We start from the raw sequence: 26,373 nt of genomic DNA, 5'->3' as shown, positions 1-26,373 counted from the left end.
GTAAATGCAGCTTTTTATTATATCATATGTTGCTTAACAAAGCCTGTTATTTGTCTTTTTTTTTAAATATTCCTTCATCTATCCAGTCAAATGTTTACAGGAAAAGCTCTTATTGAAACGTACACACATTACAGATTAAATACAGTAAAGTGATTCTGAAATTGAGACAACTTTAAATCATATGCCATGTCATTCCTACTGTTGCTACCTGCCATGTAAACTGTGCACACACAGTCATATGTTATGCTTCCTGACAGAGATCTATGTGTCTTGGTCTTAGTCTGGTCATCCATAGCACAAGGACAGAGGTATAGCCACAGATTTCAGTTGTTTTCTTTTTATTTAAAGACTAATGCAGAGAATCAGATTCTACAGGGCCATATCATAACCAAAAGAAACAAAAGAAAACATTTACAGAAGGTTCACCATTTCTACATCCATTAGAACCCAGTATCATTGGACTATCAACACATTCCTGTGTATGTATGTGGCTATGTGTGTTTGTGTGTGTTTTGAGCGTGTGTTTGTCGATGTCCATATGTAGACAGTCTCACTCTAGTTTCTCTTACCCTAATCAACTTTTGTGCTTTAGAAAATTAGTTTTTTTTTTTACATTTCAGTGAAAATCAGAACATATTTTGCTTGATAAAAATACAAGAAAAACTCCAGTAGGTATCTAGGAATAACCAAAGACTCAATGTTGAAAAGCAAGTGCTGCTGAGAACTGCAATGGACCTTGCATCAAACATAATGAAAGAAATGACGGATGTGCCTACAAATGTGATATTTACATGTATGCTCTGCATATGAATGTGAAGGTAAAAGTTGGAAGCTCATGATTGCACTGTGCCTCATATTTCACATTCTCTCTCTGGAGCATTAAATGTAGCAAAACCAGACCTGGCTCAAAAATATGTTATGGTCTATAGCATTTGTTTGATCCTGCTTGGAGTACAAGAAAGGGGCTTAGCAAAGATTTTCCAAACTGAAAAGTTTACAAAATTCACTTACTCTGTCAAAGTCAAACTCTCTTGCGCACCCTGTAATATCATTGAGCTTTGGAAAGCAAAAGATAAACAAAACGATCCATTTCGCAAAGTAACATATTCACCTGCCTCCATTTTTGTAATGACAAACAAGCTCAAGAAATGAACAGAATATTATTAACAAGTTGATCTTGTTACAGTTTTGCTCCTGTTTTTTGTTTTTTTTCAGTTCAATCACTTTATTGCATGTCTCTGGAGAAAAAGTGCAATCAACAATGAAAGCCATTTTCCCTTCAACCACCGACAAATCCAAAGCGCAAACAAAAGAGATAATCCACTGTTTTCTTTGATGTCACCCTGTATAGCCATGGTTGAAAGAAAAAAAAGCTGGTGGGTGAGCAGCTGATATAAAAGCTAAGCTTATTTTAATTTCTTTTTTTTCTTCTAATAGCTTGTAAATCTAAAACACAATGGTCAGGGAGAGAAGGTCAATGATGTGGTTCAAAGCTGCCCTTGCATAGCACAAAGCTGACTACATAAATGTAATGTTATTGTTCTTCTAAATGTGCAAAATGCATAACAATAGGTTGATAATACAAACAATATTCATCATCATCTTAGCTAATAACTTCATTAATATAATCAAATACTGTATGCATTATGTATTTTACATATGTATATATATTTTTTCTTCATGATAATAAACATACATACACTAGTTTAGAATTCAAATATCTTTATACAACTCTTCATCCTGAACTTTGCAGTTCCTTGACCCTCTGCTTGTAGGTTAAGTGGCTGTTAACAGTGGACTTGCATATGCCTGCAAAGACGTCTGTCATTAGGGGATAGGTTAAGCATTGGTCATAATGATAATGCAAATAATAACAATAGCAACAACCAGCGGTCTCTTTTTCCATACTCCTCAGGCGACAGCGTGATCTCTTCACCCCAGCGCACTAACACTCAGAGAATTCTGCAGGGTTCTTAAATGTCATTTAACCTGTTCAGTGCCCTGTAAAACATATTCAAAGAAGCACACCCAGCACCCATGATGCAATACAAGACCAAGGCTTCGGAATCCAAGATGGACACACAATGCGATGCCTGTTATCTTTGACCAAATCTAAATAATTCCTAGATTTCCATGTATATCGCTGAAACTACAAAGGGGTCAGTGTAAAGCTACAATGGTTATCAGAGTGTCAGGTTCAGGTCCTAAGAAAAGCCCTTGCTAATTAATATTGCTACATTAACATAATTTAAAATGGACTGTTCCGAAACCTCAACGTGCCACATCAGAGAAGAAGCATGTCCTTAAAATGTGTGTTGTTTTTTTTAATAAGTTAAAAGAAAAAAGAGCAAGCAATGTTCAAGACAAAACAAAAGCATTTTTTTCACATTTGCGTTAGTTTCTGTTGGGTTTTTTTCGGAAGAGGGATTGACATCATGCTACAAAAATATATTCATCTCCGTCGCTATCGTGAAACTACAAGACAAGTCCTCTGTGCGAAACACAGCGCCGGCTAAAGCAAGATTACAGTGCCACTTCAACTCACCGTCTCCTTTCTCTCTCTTTGTCTCTTTCTGTCTCTGTCCCTGTCTCTCGCTGTTGCTCACCAACAAGCAGCAACAAATGAGTCCAAACGGGCATGTGATACTGAAGGCAGTGTAGCTGGTACTTTCTGAGTGTTATGTCTCAATTTTCAACTGAAAGGAGATGGGGACTAAACAGGGTCAGGGGACACAGTGGGATGGAAAATACAAATGCGCCATCAATCAACAAAGTAGTAGCCATCACAGCTTCAACTCTGAAAATTAAAAAAAGGCACTTCTCCTCCTTCTCAATGTGCCCCACCCATCTTTAAGCGATGCCTACTGAACTTTGCTATAAATGGCGTTTTGGTCCCACCATAAATAGAACAAAACAAAAGAAGTAAATAATGTGTGATTTAATTCTAAATGTCAAATGCACTCCAGGATTCGAGATGATGTTTACATTCTTACTCATAACTAACCAATCTTACACTGTTGAGTGTGGTTGCTGTTGTTGCCGTCAGTGTGTACACAAACACACAGTTGAATAATATTTTACTTCAGTGTGAAAGCAGCTTTGAATGGAACGCGAACAGTCACTTAAGCGTGAATTAGATCAGTATATACTCTTTTTGTAGAAAGTATCATGAACCAAAACAAAAACAAATTAAATAAAAAAGTTATCTTCTCCATGTGTTCAATAAACATACCTTTTAGTTACACTTTGCAAAGCTTAAACATAATATTGACATCTCTAACTCTTGATAATATTTACAATGCGGTGAAAGAAAAATAATAATATTTTAAATGCTGAGCACAGATATGATTGAATTTTTTTTAATTTTTTTATCTCTAAATAAATGGTGTGAGACATGTTTTATTGCTATTGCAGAAACCCTAAAGTATTTTCAAGAATGACATAATTAAAACATCTACAAAGAATTTAAAATTTGACAAAGAATGAGCGTAGCATTGTTGCTGCTGATATCAAATAAACTAAGCTATGTGTAGTCAGTGTGGATCTGTATTTTGAATAAATAAACAAATAAGAAGATGCCCTGCCCATGCATATACACAAGTGCCCTTTACCGTGTCTGTGATTCCATGTTTAATTAAAATAGAAACAAACATAAAAATAAAAGCCCATGAACAGGTTTGGGCTATGTGGAGTTGTAGAATAGCATTCTCTTGGCTATATATTTATAGTAGCATTTTCTTAGTAGCATCACCCGAGACCTGAACAACATCCTTTCAAAAGTCTGTATAGCTATCTTTCTTTTTTTCTCTATTTTATTTTTTCAAAATCTTCAAACTTTAGGTAAACATAGAAGCAATGCAACAACTGGGAGTTCAAACCAGCATGGACACCATGTTTGTCTGAAAATAAAAATAAACACCTGTTTTAGGAGGAATAAGAAAGGAAATGAAAAAAAAAAAATAGACAGGTATAATTTTAAAGGAATGAAACATGGATTAGTGTGGATCCATCCCCTGCAATTTGGGCTTCTTATTCAAGTAGGTTGCCCAGTAGACCAAGTTAAAGGTTCCAAAGAGCAACGGGAAGGCTATTCTGGCAATCCTGTCTATCTTGCTCACACTGTTAAAGGTCTTCTTGGCCTCTGGAGGCTTGGGCTTTGGCTCCTCCTTAGGCTCAGTTGGGGGTGGTGGGGCGCTTTTGGCAATAGTGGCCAATCCAGGGTCCCTGGCAATATTGGGGGCGAAGGCTGTAGCAGTTGCAGCTGGATAGGCTGTAGTGTTGTTCTTCTTGAGGAGGGACTCCTTCTTCTTCTTTTGCTGATTGTGTTTGTTGGGGAAAGCATTGGGAAAAGTAAAATGAATAACGTTCAGGTTCTTTAAAGATGTATTTTATATGTTTTGCGCAATCATTGATGTGAATATGCCATTCAATATGCCATTTAGCAGCTTGGTGAACATCCAGTTGAAATATGGATATTAAGTTCAGAAATATCAATTCCTCACATCAACATATTTCAAAGCAGAAGCAATATATATACAAAAAAAATGTGGTTTCTTTAAATATATATATATATATATATTTAAAAAACAGCATAAGATTACAGAGTATGGTGCTGCTAACTGCGGCATTGAGACAGGCGTAGCAGAAAGCACAAGATGAACATTAAACTATTAATGTTCATGTCATGTTACTCAGATTGCAAATTGAGATGATCTGGGGACAACATCTTAATGTTCCCTGCCTGGCCCAGCTCCCTCAACAGTTAAGTGCTAACTATCCTGCGTCTTTCCTTCCATAGATACATGGATGTCCTTTTGTTTTGGTTAAAACAAGGGCAGACACAATAACTGAAGAAATGCCTAACGTCTAATATCTCTATTCATTATATGAGTATAAGTAATATTAGAAAAAAAAGGCTTCAAATACCTTCTCTGGCACAACACTTTTTCCATCCCAGGCGTAACCCCTCTTGGTGAAGTAGTTGACTGTGGCAAACTCAATGAGGGCCGAGAAGACGAAGGCATAGCAGACTGCGATGAACCAGTCCATAGCTGTGGCATAAGCCACTTTAGGGAGAGAGTTCCTGGCACTGATACTGAGTGTGGTCATGGTCAGGACAGTGGTCACTCCTGCAGGGAGACAAGACAAGACAGATATGTCAAATCTGATCAAATCCCTGGAAATCCAGTTGCTATGATTACTCATTTGTCTACCATAAATGTATGACAAGAAAATATGTATAGGTTAAAAGTACATCAATTAGGAGGAATTAAACACTGTACAATAAGTAACTAGAAATAAGGCATTTCCAGAGCAAACGTGTTGTGGCATGATTGTGAATTTATTGTTAATTTAAAGGTTGTGTAGGAATTCTACAGTGTAGATGGTCTATATTTGCTAAAACGGAGCAATCAACGGTAGCATCATATAGGGATTTCGCAGAGCAAGTATTATTTTTTTCCTAAAGTCAAATGAGCAAGCAGTTCATTCACATTAATCTATGTGAGCAGCTGATACAGTCTTGCAGCTCGTGCTTTTAATAGACTCCGGGAGGTTGAGATTTCCACAGATGCAGCTGGAAGATGCAGTTGGCCTCAGAGATACTGCTGCTGACTAATACCAGGCAAAATAGGCTTTCTTTCTAAATGTGACCTGTACACCGATGATAAGCAGTTACGAAGCAAAGAAAAAAGCATAAATTAATACAGTTGACGCATGTTCACAGCCAACGTGCCTCATATTAAGGAGCGCTTGTCAACCCTGGAAAACTGAATCGCTAAGCTACGACATCAGCTACTGAGAGCTGAGATGAGACACAGTCCAGAGAGGGAGAGGAACTGGGTCAGAGCATATCTAACGATGCGGTGCTCATCACAGAACAGACTACTGCAGATGTTTACACACCAAATAACATCAGCCCAAGCAGCAAACAATCCACCAAGTCAGCCTGGGCTACCATGAAGGGAGCTGAGGAACAGCTGGCTTGTACAGGAATTATGAAATATGCAGAGAGGATCCTCCCACACATGTGGAGAGAGGTGTAAAAACACACATGTACATGATACCGCCACCATCACACTTCCATGTTTAAATGATCCATCCCATGGAAGTTTCATTTCAAATTTCAAAATATGATAATCTTATCTGAATGGTCTTTTTTTTTGGAAATTGCTGAGCAAATATTCCTTTGGATGCTTATGCAAGTATACACCTAAGCAGTTTAAGTCACATCTATATCCCACCACTTTGTCAGTGGACTTCTCTTATGTTTTGGTATATATTGTTATGATGTTTAGGACTTCCTTCTCTGTAATGGTGAGTAATGGTGACTAATGTACCATTAAGTCATGCAGCAAATCTCCAGCCTCTACTGTAGTTCTTATTGACTTCAAAAAAAATAAAGTAAATACAAATATAAGACCTCTAAGAAAGCTGCTTAATACGGTTAATTATTGTTAAACGAGTTGTTTTTAAGCTGCCTTTGTAATTTTCATGCCATTGTATGGACAATTATTACTTACAAATCTAAAAAGACAGTCACAAAAAAACCCGAAAAAGTCTTATTAAGTTCAGAAGCTTCATTATGACATACGTGAATGAAAAAATGTGTTCTTCTCCCTCCTGGGTTATGATGTAAGTGCTAAGTGGTGAATCACAGACTCCTCATCCTCCCACTCTCTTTTCACATAATTTTGGCATTACTGAGTTGGTGCTGTGACATGAAGCATAAAGGCTGATTGTTGTGTTCTCATTAGTCAGAGCCAAACAAATGATTGGTCATTAGCCATAACTGAATAAGACACCGCTAATGGATTAACTGGATAGGTAAAGTTGGTATTATGGCTCCAAAGGGGACTAACAATAATAAGTAATATATTATGTAGGTCATAATTATCTGTTCGGATGTCATTTATTGTCAAATTGTATTTCTGAGCTTATCAAGAATAACACCTGCCTCATCATCACACAAGGTGTATTTGCATAGCATTTCTATGCTACAGTACGTGTGTTGATACAGTTATGTGATGTCATAAAAAATGACCCATGACCGTGTTCTGCACTGCACCCACTGCAGGGCATTGAATCGTTTGTTGATATGTTATGGGAATGCATGGCAGCAGGAGATATGGAAATATTAAATGTAGCTTAGACACAAATTCATACCGGATTTCCCTACCCTCCATTTTAACACAGAACATTTTTAAAATACAGCTAATTAGTATTAGCTAAATAACATTTTGGGGGAACATATGTTTTATTTTTAAGGAATAATAAACAAAACAAAAAACAAAACATTGTTTTCCATATTGTATTTGCTCCAGACCACATGACAACGGTAGCAATGGACTAAGTATTTGCACTTGGTTGACATAAAGGGAAGAACTGTGGTGTTGGTTATAATAAAGGAATAGTTAATGCTTAAAGGATGAGATGAAGTATGAACTGCAATTTAAAAAGTCTAAGGCTCAAGCTATAAAAACTAGGGAACTAAATGCTGCCGGTTTACCTAAATTACTGCTGCAAATTAGTTGCCTGCAAATGTAAGTTGTAGAATCCACACATACTGTGCATCACATAAAGCTGTAATTGGATTGGAAGCACCAGCTTGGTGTCACAGTTTAAATCATTTTAGGAACGAGAACAGTGTCTTGAGATTTCCAGTGGAGTGTAACTCTAACACCGAGGTGTCACTGCTTATGAGGTGGGGTGCCGGAACATTCTCCATTGGAGAACAGCCAGTGCAAAGTGATTTTGCCAGCAATCATGTGTGCTTATGGCCTTAGCAGGTGCTGGAGCACAAAGGCATGACACCTCACACTTATTGCTTCCGTGCTGAGAGCTACGGAGATACGATGGAGTGAAGGAAGACGTAGGAGGAAATATCTGTTATAGGAAACAACTAGGTAAACCAAATACATGTGTGGGAAGAGAAATATGGCCTTTAAGGATATTACAGATGTATAGGGTATAGTGGTAGGAAGGGATGAAGGCCGGTAAGGGCAGGTGGATGGGTGGCAACAGAGTGGTGCCAATCTGTCAGGTATTTTGTTTGCCAGTAAAACATTTAATGGTGTGGGGGAGGAGGAAGGCAACACCACTGGGTATTACACAAGTCCTCACAACGGCGCCCTGATGATTGGAATCATATTTTCTTTACTGTGTTTGACAAGCTCCGTTGTCATGGAAACAAGTCTTCCAACACCAACATTGTCTGTATACCACAAAAGAATAAAGAAAAAAAGAGAATAACATCTGGTGATTGAAGTTGGAATTGACTGATCGTTGATTGTTGGCTTTGTTGATGTGTTATATGTGTGCATGTAAAAGTGTCTGTGTGTGTGTGTGTGTGTGTGTGTGTGTGTGTGTGGTTTTACGAACACGGTGGACCGGTATTCGTTTCCCACCTCCAGGAAGAAGAACAGTCCTCCTTTGTGTCTGTTTGGTGTTAGGCCTACTTAGGAATAATTTAGAGCACTGGTTAGTTGATTCATTAGAATGTGATTCCAGAGCTGGTTTTAAATGACTCCATTTGACATGTTGTAACTAATAGACTTGAGGCCTTGAAGGATGTTAATGAACAAAATCACTGATCTGGAAAGTTCTAACTGGATTAATAGTGGTGTAACTCAATTCTTGAGAGTCCCTTCCACTCAATTTAGCTCAGTGTGCACAAGCGCTGACACTTGATTTATATGATACATATCTTCTAACAAGTTGTTTGCCTCTGTTTGCAGACTCTCTGTCAAATACACACAGGGTTATGGGGAAGAAAAAGTCAAGACATAGAGAAAGATGGAGTGAGAAAGCAAATTCAGGGAACTAAATTAGAGATTTAAGGTGATGAATGACAAGGTGAGGCAGACTATTTCAAGGTGGGAAGTCTGTCACTGCTGCCTCAGGCAAGGAAAAGTTGGAAATGACTTCACGCAGGCAGACAGTGCAAATGTGCATTTTTGGAAAATGTCGGGCAGATAATGTTTACCTGGTTAATAGGTTCCTGACACAGCAAGGTAAAGCTTATAGAAATTTGATTTAATGTCTATCAGGGTAATCAGTTTGATAGACAATTAGTGCTCGACTGCCTGTAAGAGGCTCCAGATTAAAAAATAAATCGTTCCAGGCATGGCTAAAAAAAAAAATGAATAGGCTTTTTGAGTTCAACTTTGTTTGTCCCTTAGCGTCAAACAATGTGTCTGCATAAGGTGCAAAGTCATTGTTTATATCCATTATGGATTTTTTTTTTTTTATGACAATTTACAGTTTGACAACCCTTGAATGACAGGCTTCAGCTAATCTGACCAATCTCAAGTCAGTGAGTTCAATACACTGCTGAGCCATTGGATCGCAGCCAAGCCACACATCTCAAAATCTCTGTGGGGGAGAATGAGCCCTGAGGAAAATGGCTGCTCTCTCTCTCTCTCTCTCTCTCTCTCTCTCTCTCTCTACTCTTATGCTCCCTCGTTCCAGGCAGAAATCTGCCTCAGACAACATTTTGACTGAGTAGGCAACCAATCAAACATGACAATCAAAATGTGGGACGAGGTCAAAAGTACTTTGTGCCTGATCACTCAAAGAATGCGCAGTCCTTTATGTGTGTGACTTAAAGCATGAATACAAGCCGGGCGCTAAAGAGGGCTTGCAATAAAGTTGCTGTTAATTAAATGTTTTACAAACCGTTCACTGGACAGTAGACACAGTACTTGCTTTATGCTTACGCCTTTAAGAAAGCTTTTAAAAGACTCTTAGGACTTGGTTTAAGGTTAAGAAATATATATTGAAATATTTCATGTCAATATCCCCTTTTGAGCTTTAAGTCAGTGTTGACTTTTTCAATATTTAACCATGACCACCGTCTTTCTGTATCCCTTACTTTAACCGAGGGCTTTGATCTGCCTAAACATAACCATAAGAACTATTCATTATTTGGTAGTTGTCTGTATTTAATATTATACGGAAACCAAATGAAACATGTCTGGATTTTGCCCCCAAAAATATAAATGCTAACGCAAGTTCTACATAAGTTAGATCATTTTAGAGTTATTTTTTCACACTTTCACACAAGGATCTTATACTAATACATTAGCGAGGGTACCACTGTTGTATAATTTGTAAAGACAGTTGTTAATGAACATGCTTTTTGTGTAGGGAGTTGTCAAACAACTTTTTATATTCCCTAAACCAGCCCCAGGAGTGGAGCTGTCTTTATTGGATGTCTATCAACATCTCCACTGTGCGTCGGCTACTTACTTATTCATGTCTTATCAATAACTGAAGCCCCGCGGGGCCTGACTCACAAACACGATCCATTCAGCATTACGACGTCACCTCGGATTTACATAAATGAAGAAATAAATTGACACGTTGATTGGCGGGTGAGTTAAATGACTGTGCCAGCACCACAGCTGTGAGAACTGTGCCACACACACAGACACACACACACACACACACACACACACACACACACACACACACACACATATATATAAATACAGTAGCTGTACTGCCTACAATATTGTCAGCTAGTAATCATGAATTTATGAGCACTGACTGGCACACAACCAGCATGTGCACATATAGCGAACAAACAAGAGTTGACACATACACACTCTTACTTGTGTACACACACAATCAAACTCAAATACACACACACACACACACACACACACACACACACACACACACACACACACACACACACACTGTCCCCCGCACACACACAAGGTGTTATTCCTTAATGAGCAGATACATTAAACAGCATCATGGGAGAACCAATAAATACTCAGCCAATCGCTTAAAGAGACAAGAAGGAAGCAAGATAATCTTCTGAGCACTGCTGTCCCTGACAGCTTAGAGACAGAGCGGAGAGAGACAGGGAGAGAGAGAGAGAGAGAGAGAGAGAGAGAGAGAGCGAGAGAGAGAGAGAGAGAGAGCACCACATCAGCACCATCAGTGACTGTTTCCTTTTCGTTTTCATTTGGACTGGCAATAAATACATTGCCAACAGTTTTCCACTCCAGCAAACTGGCTATGAACTAATCAGCCTCCTAATCGGCAGAATGATAAATAAGATAACTCTACCCACTGCTGTGTTTTTAAATTGCCAGCTACAGGGAAAGCTTTGAAGCTAAGATTTAGTGCAGAGCTGTGCTTCATAGTCATAATGTAATTTAAACAGTGACTTCAGTTTGTTCATGTTCATGGGGTTTCTGTGTCAGATTTAATCATCTGTGTCGCAAACATACACCGGGTCACATCTGTAGTAATACGAGTACACACAGAACATTTCTTTTTTTCTTAATCTTTAGTATCCATTGCACCAGTGCACCATTTGATACTTACTGAATTGGTTCTGATATGAAAACACGGAAAAGTCAAGCTGTGAATCGGTGTCTCCTGGAGGAATGCCCAATATGCATTTGTGTAATTTAGCTAATTGTTCCGTAGTAAATATAATATTAAAAACATAATATTTTTTTTACAGTTTTAAAAATGAGTTTACTCCTAGAGCCCTTTTTAGACATGGAATACGTAGCATTGCTAGCTTCATCTGTGTGTCTATTAAAATAATGTCTATTGTCATTCATTCGTACAGAGGTACGTAAATGTTCCACTTTGCTCAGACATGACAGCACTATTACGGACACAGCTATAATGCTTGTGTAATGTTTCGCACCCAGCTCCCAAGAGAGAGTGGTGGAGAACAGCTGCAGATTGAAAAGTCATGACATAATATGGAGGAAGAAGCACGTTTGAATTTTTTTTTACAGGCTGCATCGATGATGGATTTTAAAACTTATTTTACCTTTGAAGATTTAATGATCGACCATTGTGAGTTTGAGTGACACTCATTGCTACTTCTCACTGTGAACCCCCCTAATAATCCCATTAATTTCATCATTTATTATAGAATGGGGCTGCTTAATTTACAAACGAAAGTCAAGACATTACGTGCGGGTTGTCATTTTATTTAACATATATATTTCAACTTAGTTTTATTATATAACTTGCATACTTAACTATCGCTACTTACCAAGCATACTTATTAAATGTAGAAAACATACTTATTTTAATCCAAGCCCAACAAAGTACTTTTGTTGCCTAAACCTAATCAACTAAACTGGTTAACCTATTTTGGCAGTTTATTTTGAAAAGAGATTGTATGAATTTATCGAGCTGAAACTGACACTAGAGGGTTACCCAGAGCGTTATACTTTGAAGCGTAGGGCCACCGACCAAGATGAGTGGGAAGTGAGAATGTGTTCTTTGTGCATAAGAGGTTATAGTTAAGTGATACATTTAACCTACTCTTAATAAGGTGGAACAGTATGCACATTTAATATCTCTCTGTGTATTTAACCTTGGTCTCTAACAGCCTTTACATTAACATGATTGCATTCAATTTAGCCTTGTGCTGAGTTGGAAATGTTAGTGACATTACTGTCATGACTTTTTAGTAAGGTGACATGAGACATAGTGTAAAATTGGAATTTACATAATGAGGTTGGCATCTGAAAGGGACTTTAAACTACAGCACAACAAGTACTATTTGTGTTTATCAGCATTCTGTTCCTGTCAAGCCCTGAGCTGCCTGTTCTGACACCTGTCTACACCACATCATACGCATTGAATGTTTAAAGCACCATTTATGAGCCAACATAATCACTGTACACAGCCATATCAAGACACACCCCCCCCCCCCGTACACAGCAAACATGACAAGCAGTGAGACCTTAACCTCTTTCTGACATGAACATATTATCCCTGGGCTTACATTGAAATATTGGCAGGCAGCTTGTTATTTAGGTTGCATGTTGTATGTGATTCACCACGATAAAGACATACTGAATATTACACCTTCAGTGTGAAGACAGCTGAGAGTACTCTTTCATCCTAATAGCACTAAACACACGTACAATGGTTAGATATACCACATAAATCTTTGACTTAGATGATAGCCAACGGATTAAGCTGGCAATGAAAGATCCTGATTGTCTGCTATGTCTTTTTAATGACGCATTTACAGCGATATTGACATGGTAACCTCTTTGAAGAACAGCCTCATTTATCTGCTGTCTCAGGTGATGCATATTAATCACATGAATGACCTACCTAGCATACCTTGATGCTGTGCTGCTCTGCGTCTTCATGAAAGCGTGTGCACGTGCCTATTCAACTGCGATTGTGTGTGTGTGTGTGTGTGTGTGTGTGTGTGTGCGCGCGCACACTGCATGCATGTAATCTCATGAAGCAGAACCAGTAATGATAGCATGAGGGACACACACATGCCCTAGATAGTTGTTCGAATTTAATCTAGGCCATCCTCATTTCCCCTCGACACGTGACAAGCACCGCAGGTAGCTAGCTGTGACACATGAAGACACTAACAACTCACACAAACAGACACCGAAAACATTGCGGGAAGAGTAGGAAAACCTGCTTGAGACTGCAGAGTTGCAAAATCAGGGGTCTGTGTAATGTTTCTGTGAAAGCTCTTTAAGTAGTATAGGCCAGGGGGAGAGAGAGAGAGAGAGAGAGAGAGAGAGAGAGAGAGAGAGAGAGAGAGAGAGAGAGAGAGAGAGAGAGAGAGAGAGGAAAAACAAGAAGAATGAGTGTAGGCTGAGGTAACTCAAGGACATTCTGCCTGCTGCTGTGCTTTGCTGCTACAGAGCATGCTGCAGACTAGCAAGAGCTTTCCTTTTGGGCGGTATTATGTAAGACCTCAGTGTGACAGACAGTTAGATACACATACACCAGATACACTCTCACACACACACACACACACACACACACACACTGACGTACACTTACATCACACTCAGGAAGGCACAAACACACACACACACACACACACACACACACACACACACACACACACACTTGTAGGCAAACATTCAGAGCACGTAAATCTAAATTCACACTGAGCCTTGTGCTTGAAATTCTACTGCAGCCATCTACGACTGATGACAGCTCTTGTTCCCCTCATTGGTGCAGAGACAGAATAGGATAGAAGAGTTGAAATATCGTACAATGACGTTTGGACATTTTTCTTTTTACCATTTAATATCCTTGAAGGGAATAGTTTGACATTTTGGAAAATACGCTTATTAGCTCTCTTGCAGAGAATTAGATGAGAAGATTGATGCCACTCGGTTATCCCTGCGAGGTTGCCAGGTTGCTAGGCAACCAGCAGAGACACCAGGAAGATGCTGTGGCCACTGTTCATGAAATTGTTAGAGCATGTTGTCCCATTTTCTTTTCTGTTTGCGTACATATTAAACAAACAAGATACAAAATGGAAATTAGTGCGCTTTAGAGGTGTTGGCATTTGTTGAACTTTAAATTGCCTTCTGCTTGCAGCTCTTATCTGACTCTCATCAAAGAACACACACATTTCCCCGAAATGTTAACCACTTGTTTAAATGAAAGGTTTTTGTCCATATCAGAGAATGTTTCTCCAGCATCAATTAAAGCAATCATTCTCTTTGCTTTGCTATGACTGTTAATCAGACATCATCTAACTCCATCAACATACTGTGGTACCATGAGACAATCAATCAAGGACCCCATCCGTCTGGGAAGCAGCCTCCCTCCCACTGATGAATTGTCTCATGATGCAAATCTAGATGTGGTATTCACACTGTAGTAAATCCTGGCAGCAAAGACATTTTTGTTAATCTTGGCGCAAAGAAATAAAGCTGAACTCAAGGGTCACTGACAGCTGCGTGTCTTGTCAAATTGACTGGGTCAATTAATGGGTTGAATATACTTTTTAAATGAAAGCTAAATATTTTCAAACCTTATACTAAATACAGATTACACTATAGATTCAAACAAATAAGCCAAACATCAATAGGCAAGTGTGTTATTTGGATTATGGATCTGCTTTTTGTCTCATGAAGGTATCATTTTCATTTTTCTATCTACTATGACTTCTTTCAAGATGGCGGATGCTGGCGAACTTTTGGCTGCCGCTCCGTACCTGATTGTAAAGTTCTGTTGTTTAAATGGATGCCAACGCTATAATTTGGCCGATAAAGTTGAGCTGCGTGTTTGCGGCTAGATACTGTCGTCTACCATCCAATCTACACCAACAGCTTCACTGGTTTAGCCACACCAGATCAGCTTACTGTCTCCAATAGTAATAGTTAGATCAATACATAATGACATTAAGTGGCTGTATTATGTATTTGTTACAGTTAGAGGAACCTTTTCATTCATTATAACATGCTCTACTGATGATGAGTCTGCTCCAAAGAAGCCTATTCCATTCTGGGCCAAAGGTCACAATCTGCGGCAGATGATTATGAAGCAGTGCTATAACTCTCCTGATTTCTATTTCAACTTTTTCCTCGGAACAACTGAACCACTAAATCTCGAAAACATGTTTTACAAGAGCAAGCCTTGCTATTTCAAACCTCCAAATGGAAGCAAATAATGTCGGTACACTATACAGCAATATACATTGTGTGTATCTGTATCAAAGTTTATTCTTTGTTTTAATAGTCTGTTCCCAATAAAGTAATAATGCTGCTTTATTTATGTTTGTAAGCTGTTAATCAACTGCAAAATATGCAAAAGGAACAGATGGCTTTCTAAACGGGACTACTGCAGACCTCAACTCACGTTACAACAAATCTAAATGGATCTAAGAGATGTTTCTCCAGAGCCTTCGTTAACCATCTCCAACCGCTTCACGATCCTGTCGGATAATACTCCCGCCGCGTCTGCGTCTATTCCACCTGTGGCCAGCGTTGATTGGAAGACTCTCCGCTCTGCCACCGGGAAGGACCGCCGTACGTTGCTGAAGGAGGCTGTAATCAGATGCTCGGGAGGATGCCCCCGGGCTTTCCCTACTCTTAGCCCCTGCTCGTCGGCGTGGACGGAGGTAACTCAACGGTAGGAGGCAAGGCTCCTCCGGCAGCCCCCCGAGCAGCCAGGAGGCCGGGTGACTGTCCGAAAGAAGCATAAGTCTAAGGCGAGGCACACGGCTCACCACCAGCCACTTCATGTTTCAAACCAGTTTTCCCCACTCAGCGACACTTCCGCTGAGAAACCAACTCTGGTTATAGGCAGATCTATTCTGAGAAATGTGAAGTTAGCGAAACCAGAGGCCTTAGTTACATGTGTGCCCGGGGCCAGAGCGGGCGACATTGAGTCCTATTTAAAACTGCTGGCTAAGGATAACCGTAAATACAGTAAGATCGTTATTCACGAATTACACCCGACTACGGCTCTCGGAGATCACTAAAGTTAATGTGGAATCGGTGTGTACATACGCAAAAACCATGTCGGACTCCGTAGTTTTCTCTGGCCCCCTCCCGAACCTGAACAATGATGAAATGTATAGCCGCATGTCATCGTTTCACCGCTGGTGGTTTCCAGCAAACAATGTGGGCTTCGTAGACAACTGGGAGACTATTGTGGGGAAAGCCTGGTCTGCTTAGGAGATTCATCCCACTTTGGATGGAGCAGATTCTATTTCTGCAAATCTGACCCAGTTTCTTAGTGGCCCTAATCCATGACAACTCAGAGTTCAGACCAGGAAGCAGAGTTGCAGTCTTACACACTTCTCTGAGCTCCCATTAGAGCAGTTACCCACCCAAAACCATATAGAGACTGTGTCTGCCCCACGGCCACTTAAATGAATTCAATCAAAAGTAAACAGTCGAGGAGTTAAACAAAATAACCTAATCCAAGACCAACGCAACAGTGCAACAAAATAGGATGATTAAATGTGGACTCTTGAATATCAGATCTCTGTCATCTAAAGCTGTATTAGTAAATTATTTAATATCAGATAATCATATTGATTTATTTATCAAAAACAGATTTTGAAATCTTCTGGTGACAGGCTCATCAAACAGATGTTTAGAAGCAAAGGGAGCAGACAACTCACCAAAGACAGTCCTGGCAGGGACGGACTCTCTGTTGAGCCAGAAAGACACTTGGGAGAGGATGACTGTCATGATGCAAGGTAGATATGTCTGGATCACAAAGTAACCAATTTTTCTCTTCAGGTGGAAGTGGGTTGTCATCACAATATACTCTCCTGTGGTGAGCAGACAAAAGACGCAACGTCAGAAAGAATGCACAAGCTCTACACTTCAAAATATATATAGGACATCTATTTCACCCGTACCCTTAGTGCTTTTTTTCCTAAATGGTTTGTTGTGTTTTGGCTCACTTTTTTATTGTGGTTGAGATTTATTGGCATAGTTATGTGTGGCATTTGTCAACAAACTCAATACACAGACATAACCTATTTCATCAGTGCAGTTAGAGCCAGTTGCAGAGAGAAAGTGACCACTACAGCAACAGCACTGGGGTTTTATCTGGTTATAACAATATGTTGATTTTAAGGCTTTCCAGAGAAATACATAACTGGAACAAATAAAAAAAGATAGAATGCATTTAAATATCAACATTATTCAATAAAGCTTGGTAGATGCAGTCACTTGGGAGCTTGATGGAGACAGGGCAAATGATAGGGCGCTAGCACTTTCTTACTCATTTAAGGCTGTCACAAATTTTTGCCTTGATCAATAAAAAAAAGAGGAGGTGGACAAAATACGTAATCACAAGTAGGGGAATTGTGATTGTAGGGGCATGGCCTGTCGTTTGTAAAGCTACAAACTGATGCCGTTGAAGATACAGATGAACTATTGTGGTGGTGTCAAAAGCAGCTGTTTCAGACCACTTAGTTTGAAGAGAGATGAACGATGAAGACTGAATGAGCCATGAAAAGGACAATGTAACTGTGCTTGGCCTGAGCTTCAATCTTTCTCGGTAGCTTTGACTGGGTAATACAATGTGAATATTATTCCCGTCAATGAATTATTCAAAATGTAAAGATTTCCTCTACAAACATTAATATATTTCACGGTAAACTGTATCCTTCACAGCATATTGTAACCTAACTGAAACCCACCTGTGCTGGACTGCACCACACCGGAATCCACACTCTGCCCCATCAGATCGTACTGGTTTAATCTGGACCCATCCTCTGCCACCACCACAGATTGGGCAGCCCCTCTGGTCCACACATACACCACCTCTGCTTGAGTGTAGGCATCTGACAAGGACGGACAGAGTGAAAAGTTATAAATTATTTGGCTGCTGGTTGTCTGTTGTCACGTGATGCCTTGCAGGATATATTTTTAGCTATTTAGCGTGCTGCTGGGTTGAATGCCAGTTGAGAAGAAGGGAAATCTGGAATGAGGTATTCCACTCAATTCTTCTGGATTTATTGTCTCATGGTCTCTGCTTGCCTTCTTTTATCTTGTCTACTCTGCTCTCATCTCAATTCTGCCTGTCTTGTCTCATTTGCTATTTAACCATACAATTTTCTTTCACTTCGAAAGTGCATGCTAACCTTATTTCCACTGTTTTGTTACTACTTGTTACTTTTTAAGATCATTTCCCCTTTCCAACATTGTTGCTTTTCAACATGTGATGCCTTGTCATGTCACATTGTGTCATGTCATCCCTCTAAATGTAAGAAAACAAACAAACAACATCCCAACAGGACATCATGACCTTAAAACAGCCAAGTCAGTTCTGTTTTTCCCTCCGGCCACCCAACCTGTCAAAGCTGCAGTGTGGCTCGACCACTGCAGAGGAAAGGATGGCTCGACTGCAGACTGCAGCATAAGGAAGAGAGCTCATCACTGAAATATTTAGGGAGTGAGTTCAATTTAAAGGGGGGGGGGGGTGTTTGAGACTCGGTCCTCTCACTCACGTTGTGCAGCTGCCTGAAGAATGGCACAGAGACAGTGTGATGTTCACTTTTTTATCTCTTCCACTTTTGGTGTATTTTTGCTGGCTTTCTCTCCCCTCGCCCCTCCTATGTTTTTCTCCCATCTATTTCTCCTCTCATTCTATATTCTTGTCTCCAACCTCTATCTTTCTATATCTTGTTATGTCTTCTCAAGGATGATGCCGGGAAGGGGTAGCTGTCAGCGGTGAGCAGCTGGTGTGATGCTCTGGAAATGTTACAAAGAGTGCTGCCTTGGATAAACACAGGTCTGTGCGTTGCATGCCCACCAGGGTCTTGCAGGGTCTTGCAGGGCCTGGCTGGGTTGAATGGGGGGACCACAGGGGCCTTGGCGGACAGTTCCTCTGGGAGAACAGCTGTTACCACACTGTCATCCCTTATCAGGGGACGGTGCTTCGGTCGCGCTTGCAGTTGGATGAGTTAGTGACAGCGTGTCAGAGAGGCGCGTGTGTGTCTGTGTGCTGTGCATGTATGTCCATGTATGTAAGGTTGTGTGTGAGTGCAGAGGCCACTTACAGCTGCCAAACTTCAGTGGACAAGCATGGGCATCCATAGGGAAGTCTTCCAGGTGCATGGGGCATTCGGCTCTTACTGTAAGCCTATGGAGAGATTCATATAGACATTGATAGCGAATTAGAAAAAAAAAAGGAAATAATGAAAAACACAGCATATGGTAGAGCCAGGAAGAAAGAAATCATGTTGACAGTGCTGGTGGAGGGGTCAGGAAGAGGACTGTAAGAATTAAGGCACAAGAATGACAATTTAGTACAACAAGGCACCGGGAACATGTGGTGTACTGTTTTTCCCCCCCGGTCTCTCAGTACCAAACACTGTCAAACTGCAGCTACTTTTCCCCCAAAACAACAGAAACGCTCTACTTCCCTGAGCTGTGGGTTTCCATTTCCTGACAGCTTGGTGAAAAACAGCACGTCAGGCCACCCGTGACACACTAATCTCCCATCCATCCCTCATCTCGCTCATCTGTGACAGCAATATGGGCTCCGCCTCTACCCCCTCCCCCTGCTAGTAAACATGCTAAAACAAATGTTTTACAATCCTTGCCTTAGACATCTCACATGGCTTCACTCTGCGGTGTGCATCAAGGATTGTACTGTCTGTAAAGCATGTATTTACCCACAGTCTGCTGAAGGCACGACTGGTAACACGACTGGTTCTTCACCTTATCTTCCTGCTCACAACTGTCAAGCAGCATCCCCAAAGTCATAAATCATGACAGGTTAAAACTGTTTTATTTTTCCTGGTGAACACCACAATGGAAAAATGACAAATTGTAATGACATTTTTTGTGGTATACGGAACTTATAAATGGCTGACTATAATCTCTAAAGAACAATGAATAAATCAATATATAGCGAAAGAAATGGTAGCATAGGGAATAATCTTAAAACAGTAAATGTAACACAATGTTGTGTGTATTCACAGTTCAGGGGTTTACACACAGTGGTGAAGAATATACAATTCAACTGATAGATATCATCATGTAACTTCCCCAGTTGATTACTGCATTAAAGCAATTACCTGTTTGTACTACACATTTTCTGAAATGTTATGTTTAATATTAAAATTATTTTCTAAATCTCCATTGCTGTCCAAAAAAATTAAATAAAAAAATCATTGATACACCACACTGTTGGACTGGACATGTTCCTTCTTTACCATGAACATGGGCACTGCAATGTATCATGAGTAGTTTCCACATACACCATTCTGGTATTGCAAATACTTACAAGTGCACCAAATGTGCATTAATCCGCAAATGAAAATGGTCCCCCCCAAAAAAAAATCTCTATTTGCTTCAGTTTGAGTATTGTTATCATTTAATGTCAGCTCAAAAACATTGAACTCTCTGGCTAGTTCTGAGTTGCACCAGTGTAGATCCTAGTCAACCTACCTCATGGTGTACAGCAGTGTGCCTTCCTCTGTAATCCGCAGCAGCTTGTTTGGCATGGTCATGTTGTGAGCCACCGACTTCTTGCCATTGTGGAAGAAGGTGTCGGGGGTCCAGATCTTGCTGGCCATCAGGTTGTTGAGACGCAGCACGGCCATGGGTCCTTTGAACTTTAACCGCTCATCCTTCCAGCTCTGTCTGAAGAAGACATCAATGGTGTACTCCTACAGGTGGACGGTGGCAGGTAGAGAAAAAATGGAGTCAAGAGGGAGACAAACTTAAAAAGAAAATCCCCAACCTTGTAGCTGTTTTCCTTCCACCGCCATCTACTAAAGCTGGTTTGGGGAAGATGCTGAGTAATAGAACCTTATTTGAACTTTTTATCCTTTTTCGTGTTCTCACTTTTTCCCTTTTCTCTTCCTCTTGTCACTCTGACTTTCTTATGGTAGTCTTGACCTAGTTTCCCTGCTGCTAACTGTCTCTTCATGTTAAATGCTTTTGCAAATATGGAGAGGATCTAGTGGATGGCGGTGCCTAGTTTTCTGGCTGGTATCTTTTCTAAAAGATTGCCTCTGTTATAATGTTTAGTAATTGTTCTTTATCTCACTTAGTAATATGTAAGGTCATCTTTTTTATTTAATTTCATTACATATTTTACATAACTGTGGTATGGTCAGTTTAATATACTATATGCAAATGGAGCATCATTTGGTTTTGCATTGTTAGGTAAGTGCCAAAAATTATCATTGTTAGCATTTATCTTTGGGGAAACTTCTTTGTTCAGTAATCAAAATCACACTGGACACAAAAAGGAAGCGCGGGACACAAAATGAACAGGATATTTCATTTTGAAGGCAGCTAATGACTATAGCTGAGAGCAGACTCTAATGGTTCCACATGACTGCCCGGCAAAGTAAAGAGAGCCTGTAAAAATTACAGCGCAGCATGTTTTTTTGTTCTCTTTCTCTCCCCATTTCCACTTGGCCCACGTACGATAATTAGTGTGAGCTGAAACAGCTTCAAGGTAATAGAGGGGGATAGGGAAAGGCTGGAGATGGAGACAATGTTCTTGAGCTCTTCCTTCTGGCCTCAACACAGCAGCAAAATAGTCCTGGCCCGCATGTCAGCCACTGCAATTAACTGAGATTACGTCAAATAGAGTACAGCACTTCACGTGCAGATAACAGGAGCAGTTTTTGTCCAAAGGAGAGGCAGTGAGACATTTAGATGAGATTAATTGGTTTCCAGTGCAGTAAAAATCAGATGGCCATGTTTGAAAAGCCTACAGCTTTTTCTTTAGCATATTGAAGAAGATTTAAAAAAAACCATAAGCGTAATGACTCATATTTTGATGTTGCATTTTGGTTTGATGTTAAAAAACATTTCATCGTACGGTAGTGCTTATCACTTATCTCAAAATGGAATGTGGCCACAGCTTGACCTTCCATATCACATTGACATTTTAATGCAATTTAATTGCAATCCAGGAGTGAAGGAAAGATCAGCACCTTCAGTCTTCGAGTCTCACTATCCGACCGTTTATTTGCTCCATATTGTTTAGTAAAGACATATCAGCATATATGGGTATATAAATGTGAATACTCTATCACAAGCATGGCTGTTTGTATTATTCCAAAATAAATAAACAGAGTTTGGGGTCGGCGCACACAGCATACTTCGACATCCACATTAAAGTCACATGCAGTCATATTTATGAGTAGGGGTGGCATTTATGTAGAGTGGGATTACGAACCATGCACCAGAAAATACATTTCACACGTGACAGTTTTATTAACACACCAGGAGTTAATGGAATGAATCATCAAATTAATAATTACTTTCCAGCTTGGAGACCATTGTGCCCGGAGAGGTTAGAAGGCAGAGGTGAGCGTGGAGGGGCAGGAACAGGGGGAAACTAGTGACATTTACAGAGGCGAAAGGAGTCTTACCATGTCATGGTCCGAAACGGGTCCAATACTAGTCACGAAAATGTCAGTCTTGACTTCGGTTACACGCTCTGTTGAAGCAGGAAATTGCCAGAGTGAGTGACTATACGTGGCATTCATTAGCTCCTAACTACCTGTTAATACATGACCACCTGGCTATAGTCTCTGATCCATTCAATCTATTCAGCATTATTTTTAACACTTGGACACACACACACAAATTGAAAATTAAAAAAAACACCATAAAAATGCCCATTTTGGGTGTCGATAACCATTTCTGCTGGTATTGGTTTCAGTGTCGGCTCCATAACCCGGACGGTGGTTCAATCTCTTAATAAATTTGCGCATTGCTGTGTTACTGAAAATATGCCACTCTGGTCCCATAATACTGATAGCCAAAATGGGTCCACTAGGGACTGAATTGGAGGGGGTGGCAGAGGCAATATATATGCGTGTGTGTGTGTGTGTGTGTGTGTGTCTGTGTGTGTGAGGGTTCGTTCCTTTTGATTCTGAAACTGAAATAAGACAGCTTGATTTATGAATGATACCCATCGTAATCCATAATTTCTTCCCCTCGGTCGCTGAACTTCTAGCAGGCCTGGTTTTATTCGCCTGTCTGATGCCTGCTGCATCGCAGTGTGGGATCCTCGGTGTCCTTCACACACCAATTGTTACATTATCTCTCTCCCTTTTCTCTTTTACTCTCTGTTTCTTTCCATTTCTCTCATTTTCTGTTTCTGGATTTGTCTCTGAGTCTCCCTGCCATTTTGTTTCTCTCCCTCTCAAACAATGGACAGTTGACAATAGAGTGAAGGGCTGCCCACACAATAAAATGTCACTCACTATGTTATATTAGAAGTGCTGGCTTTATGCCATTTCACTGTTTCACAAAAGCAGCAGGTGAATCTCCAGTTCTTTTTTTATTTTAAATCATCACTCACATAATCTGACACTGTAAGCAAACCCACCTCCATACTATTTGATCATATGAATATTACGATGTGGAAACTAAGCTATTTTTAGGAGTCCTTCAGGAGGATATTTGCATGTTGGCAAAAAACAGAAAAAGAAAATATTCAAACAGTCACCATGAGGGACAAAAGACATTTAATGACTTGGGTTAACTGACCTCCTAGTCCTGGCCTGAGGCGATTGTCATAGCCATCCAGAAGACTGTCTAAGATCTTCGTGAACACTGTAGTGTTATCTTTCTGTTCATCTGTCATGCTGTTCTGCCCAGAGCTGGCAAAGCAAAGAAGAAGATTTAAATTCGTCACAGCTAGAGTCCAAAACCACAGTCAAAACTGCCAAAAGAGTAAGAACAAACTCTGAAAAATATATCAAAGAAAAAAACGGAGGACCTTAGTCTGTTGAAGTACATGGGCAACACAGAATGCATCATGAATCACATTGTGAAAAAACAACAAGAAAACCCAAATCCTGTATGACACTGGCGCCTTTAAGTGTCAATGCTGATTTACAATTCACACTGTGTGATCATGAGGTTTTGCATTGTATTGATATGAGAAGAATGAACAAGTGATTGTTAAGAGATAGACTGGAAAAAATATGTATAATACAAAGCCAAATGATCCTGTATTATCCCTTTGCAAAGTGTTAGAGTTATTTCATCGAAATGTAAAACTGGGCATTCAGAGCACATGCGAGTGCGCGAACACACGCCCACACGAAGGCACAATCTCACACAGAAAGAGAAAGAGGGAGAGAATAGAGGAATCATAATGCATTATTTATACCTTAATATGGTCTTTTAGACCACAAAGGCCTTGCTGAATGTGCTTTTTCAACAACATGAAACAAAATGCTCAGAGCAACGCCGAAAACAGTCATAATCAGTAATTGTAAGAGCAGAGTTTGCAGCATCTCCATGCATACATATTTGATAGCGCTCATAATCAGGAATACAGCTCCTAATTACATTGTATAAAGGTGGAGTGCGACAGGAAGGTATGTGCGTGATTGTGTGTGTTTGCGTACCTAAGTCATTGCATGCATGTACGGTAGACTCAGGGTTTAATGCACTTATGCAAGCTTGTGGACATATCCATGCATATGTTTGCATGTGCGTTAGTGCTGAAAATAATCAGATGAAACTCTCTCACAATGCATTGTATGCCTCGAAGCAATCATCCTCTCGCTCTCTTTATGCCAATAGCGTTTGGGTTGATTGCATGCTAAATAAACAAGCAAGTGTTTGGAAACAAGCTCTGTAAGCTGAACGGCTCCAAGGAGAGGGAGAGGTCATCAAGATTATTTAGCAGGGACCTGCAATGGGAGGGAAGGACAAGTAGGAGGGATGGCTGCAGGGAGAGTGGCGTCTGGAGAAACGTGCAAGGAAAGCTCCAAAGAAAAGACAGAGAGAAAAAATGGATATAATGGAGCAGGAGGAGGGGGAGATACAAGGGAGAAGAGCGAGGTTGGGAAAAGGTGAGGAAATTGTCAAGTGACACTGGGGAGTGGCGTTCAGTGAGACAGCTCACGTTCAAAGCTGTAGGATCTGCCTCAATCCCACAGCTTTGAACATGAGCTGCTGAACATTTTGCTTTCTGGACAAGGATGCCGCATCCGCGTCACACATGGATTTGTATAAAAAGGGTTAATGTGCATCTCTCTGCCACCAATTTCCCTTAATTCGCAAGCGTCCTTCTATCTGCCAAAAAAAAAAAAAAAAACTCTGAAAACCAAAGCCAGCATTAATACTGTGGAAACTGTGATGAGCAATTTTGTTTTGCATCAGTCTTGGAGGTAACAGCTTGGAAATACTCAAATTCAAAACAATAATTTATCTGTTTTGTTCAGGTTTGGAAAGCCAATTATATATAAATACAGGGAGCATAAATTGCATCCATGGGATATCAGCTGTCACTACAATAAAACACACCTCTGTTTCGATCGCTGACTAATATTCCTATTTTCCACATTTATTTAAGCATTTCCAATTTTCCAAATCAGAGAAAGACATCGGGACAGTTTTTGGTCTGCCACAAAGGTTACAGGCCTTGTGTGATAGTTTCCACCAACAGAGAAAACAAGCCAGGATGTCCCTTAGCTCTTTCAGTTAACCAATAATGAAAATGATAAATAATAGGGGGGTAATCCACCCTTACAAGTAATTATTAACCAGTGGCAGAAATAGTGAAAATTACACTCTTTAGAAAAAAAGGAAATGATCTTTCCATGGGGATACTTCTTTGACCTTGCATCTTTTTGAATGATAGTCTGCTGTATTTTACCTTGATTCAAGATACCGACAAGACAGATTTGTCATCTCAAGCGCACGTAGGAATAGATGGAGTAATATGGCGGATACATTTCTTCATGATAGACATTTTTTTGCAGTGTATATGGGGTAACACAGGCGGGGTTGGGGTTGTATGTCAAGGAAAATAAAAGAAAATGGTGAGAAAAAGGTGCTGTAGAAGAATACACATGTTTGTCAGCCAGGGGCCACTTCCTCATAAAACATTGTACACCATCCCCATCTACAGGTCATCTGAACAGCAACAGTGCCGTTCACACTCACTCGGCCAAAGTCTCTCTTTCTCTCCCGGTCTCCCTTTCTCCATTTTACTGCGCGTCTCTCTCTCACTCGCGTTCCCTCTCGTCACTCGGATATCTAATTATAAGGCAATTTCTATCGTTGGCAACATACTGTAGCAGAGTGCTAGGTCTTCCTGATTACCGTGTCTTGTTGAAATCCCCCAAGGTGTGTGTGTGTGTGT

At 40.1% G+C, this 26,373-nt stretch overlaps 1 protein-coding gene and 1 pseudogene across 6 annotated transcripts in view; one reads left to right on the top strand and one right to left on the bottom strand.

The window, feature by feature from the left end:
• Positions 1-321: 321 nt before the first annotated feature.
• The window catches only part of gabra1 (gamma-aminobutyric acid type A receptor subunit alpha1), a 30,302-nt gene continuing 4,250 nt past the window's right edge, over positions 322-26,373 (bottom strand). For all 6 annotated transcript variants that reach the window (XM_068715693.1, XM_068715688.1, XM_068715691.1 and 3 more), the window contains 8 exons: positions 23,760-23,872; positions 22,634-22,701; positions 20,688-20,908; positions 19,292-19,374; positions 17,930-18,073; positions 16,898-17,050; positions 4,927-5,129; positions 322-4,316 (listed from right to left, as the gene is read on the bottom strand). In XM_068715693.1, coding sequence (XP_068571794.1) covers positions 3,996-4,316; positions 4,927-5,129; positions 16,898-17,050; positions 17,930-18,073; positions 19,292-19,374; positions 20,688-20,908; positions 22,634-22,701; positions 23,760-23,872 — 1,306 coding nt within the window. In that variant the 3' untranslated portion in view covers positions 322-3,995. The remainder of the gene's footprint in view (positions 4,317-4,926; positions 5,130-16,897; positions 17,051-17,929; positions 18,074-19,291; positions 19,375-20,687; positions 20,909-22,633; positions 22,702-23,759; positions 23,873-26,373) is intronic.
• Positions 15,641-16,445, top strand: LOC137876791 (uncharacterized; annotated as a pseudogene).

The sequence above is a fragment of the Cebidichthys violaceus genome, unplaced genomic scaffold (assembly GCF_023349555.1).
Source record: "Cebidichthys violaceus isolate CVI_PGR_0920_01 unplaced genomic scaffold, fCebVio1.0.p SCAF_20, whole genome shotgun sequence".
Classification (NCBI taxonomy): domain Eukaryota; kingdom Metazoa; phylum Chordata; class Actinopteri; order Perciformes; family Stichaeidae; genus Cebidichthys; species Cebidichthys violaceus.
The sequence above is the reverse complement of the archived record's forward strand: the minus strand, read 5'-3'. Positions and strand labels throughout refer to the sequence as shown.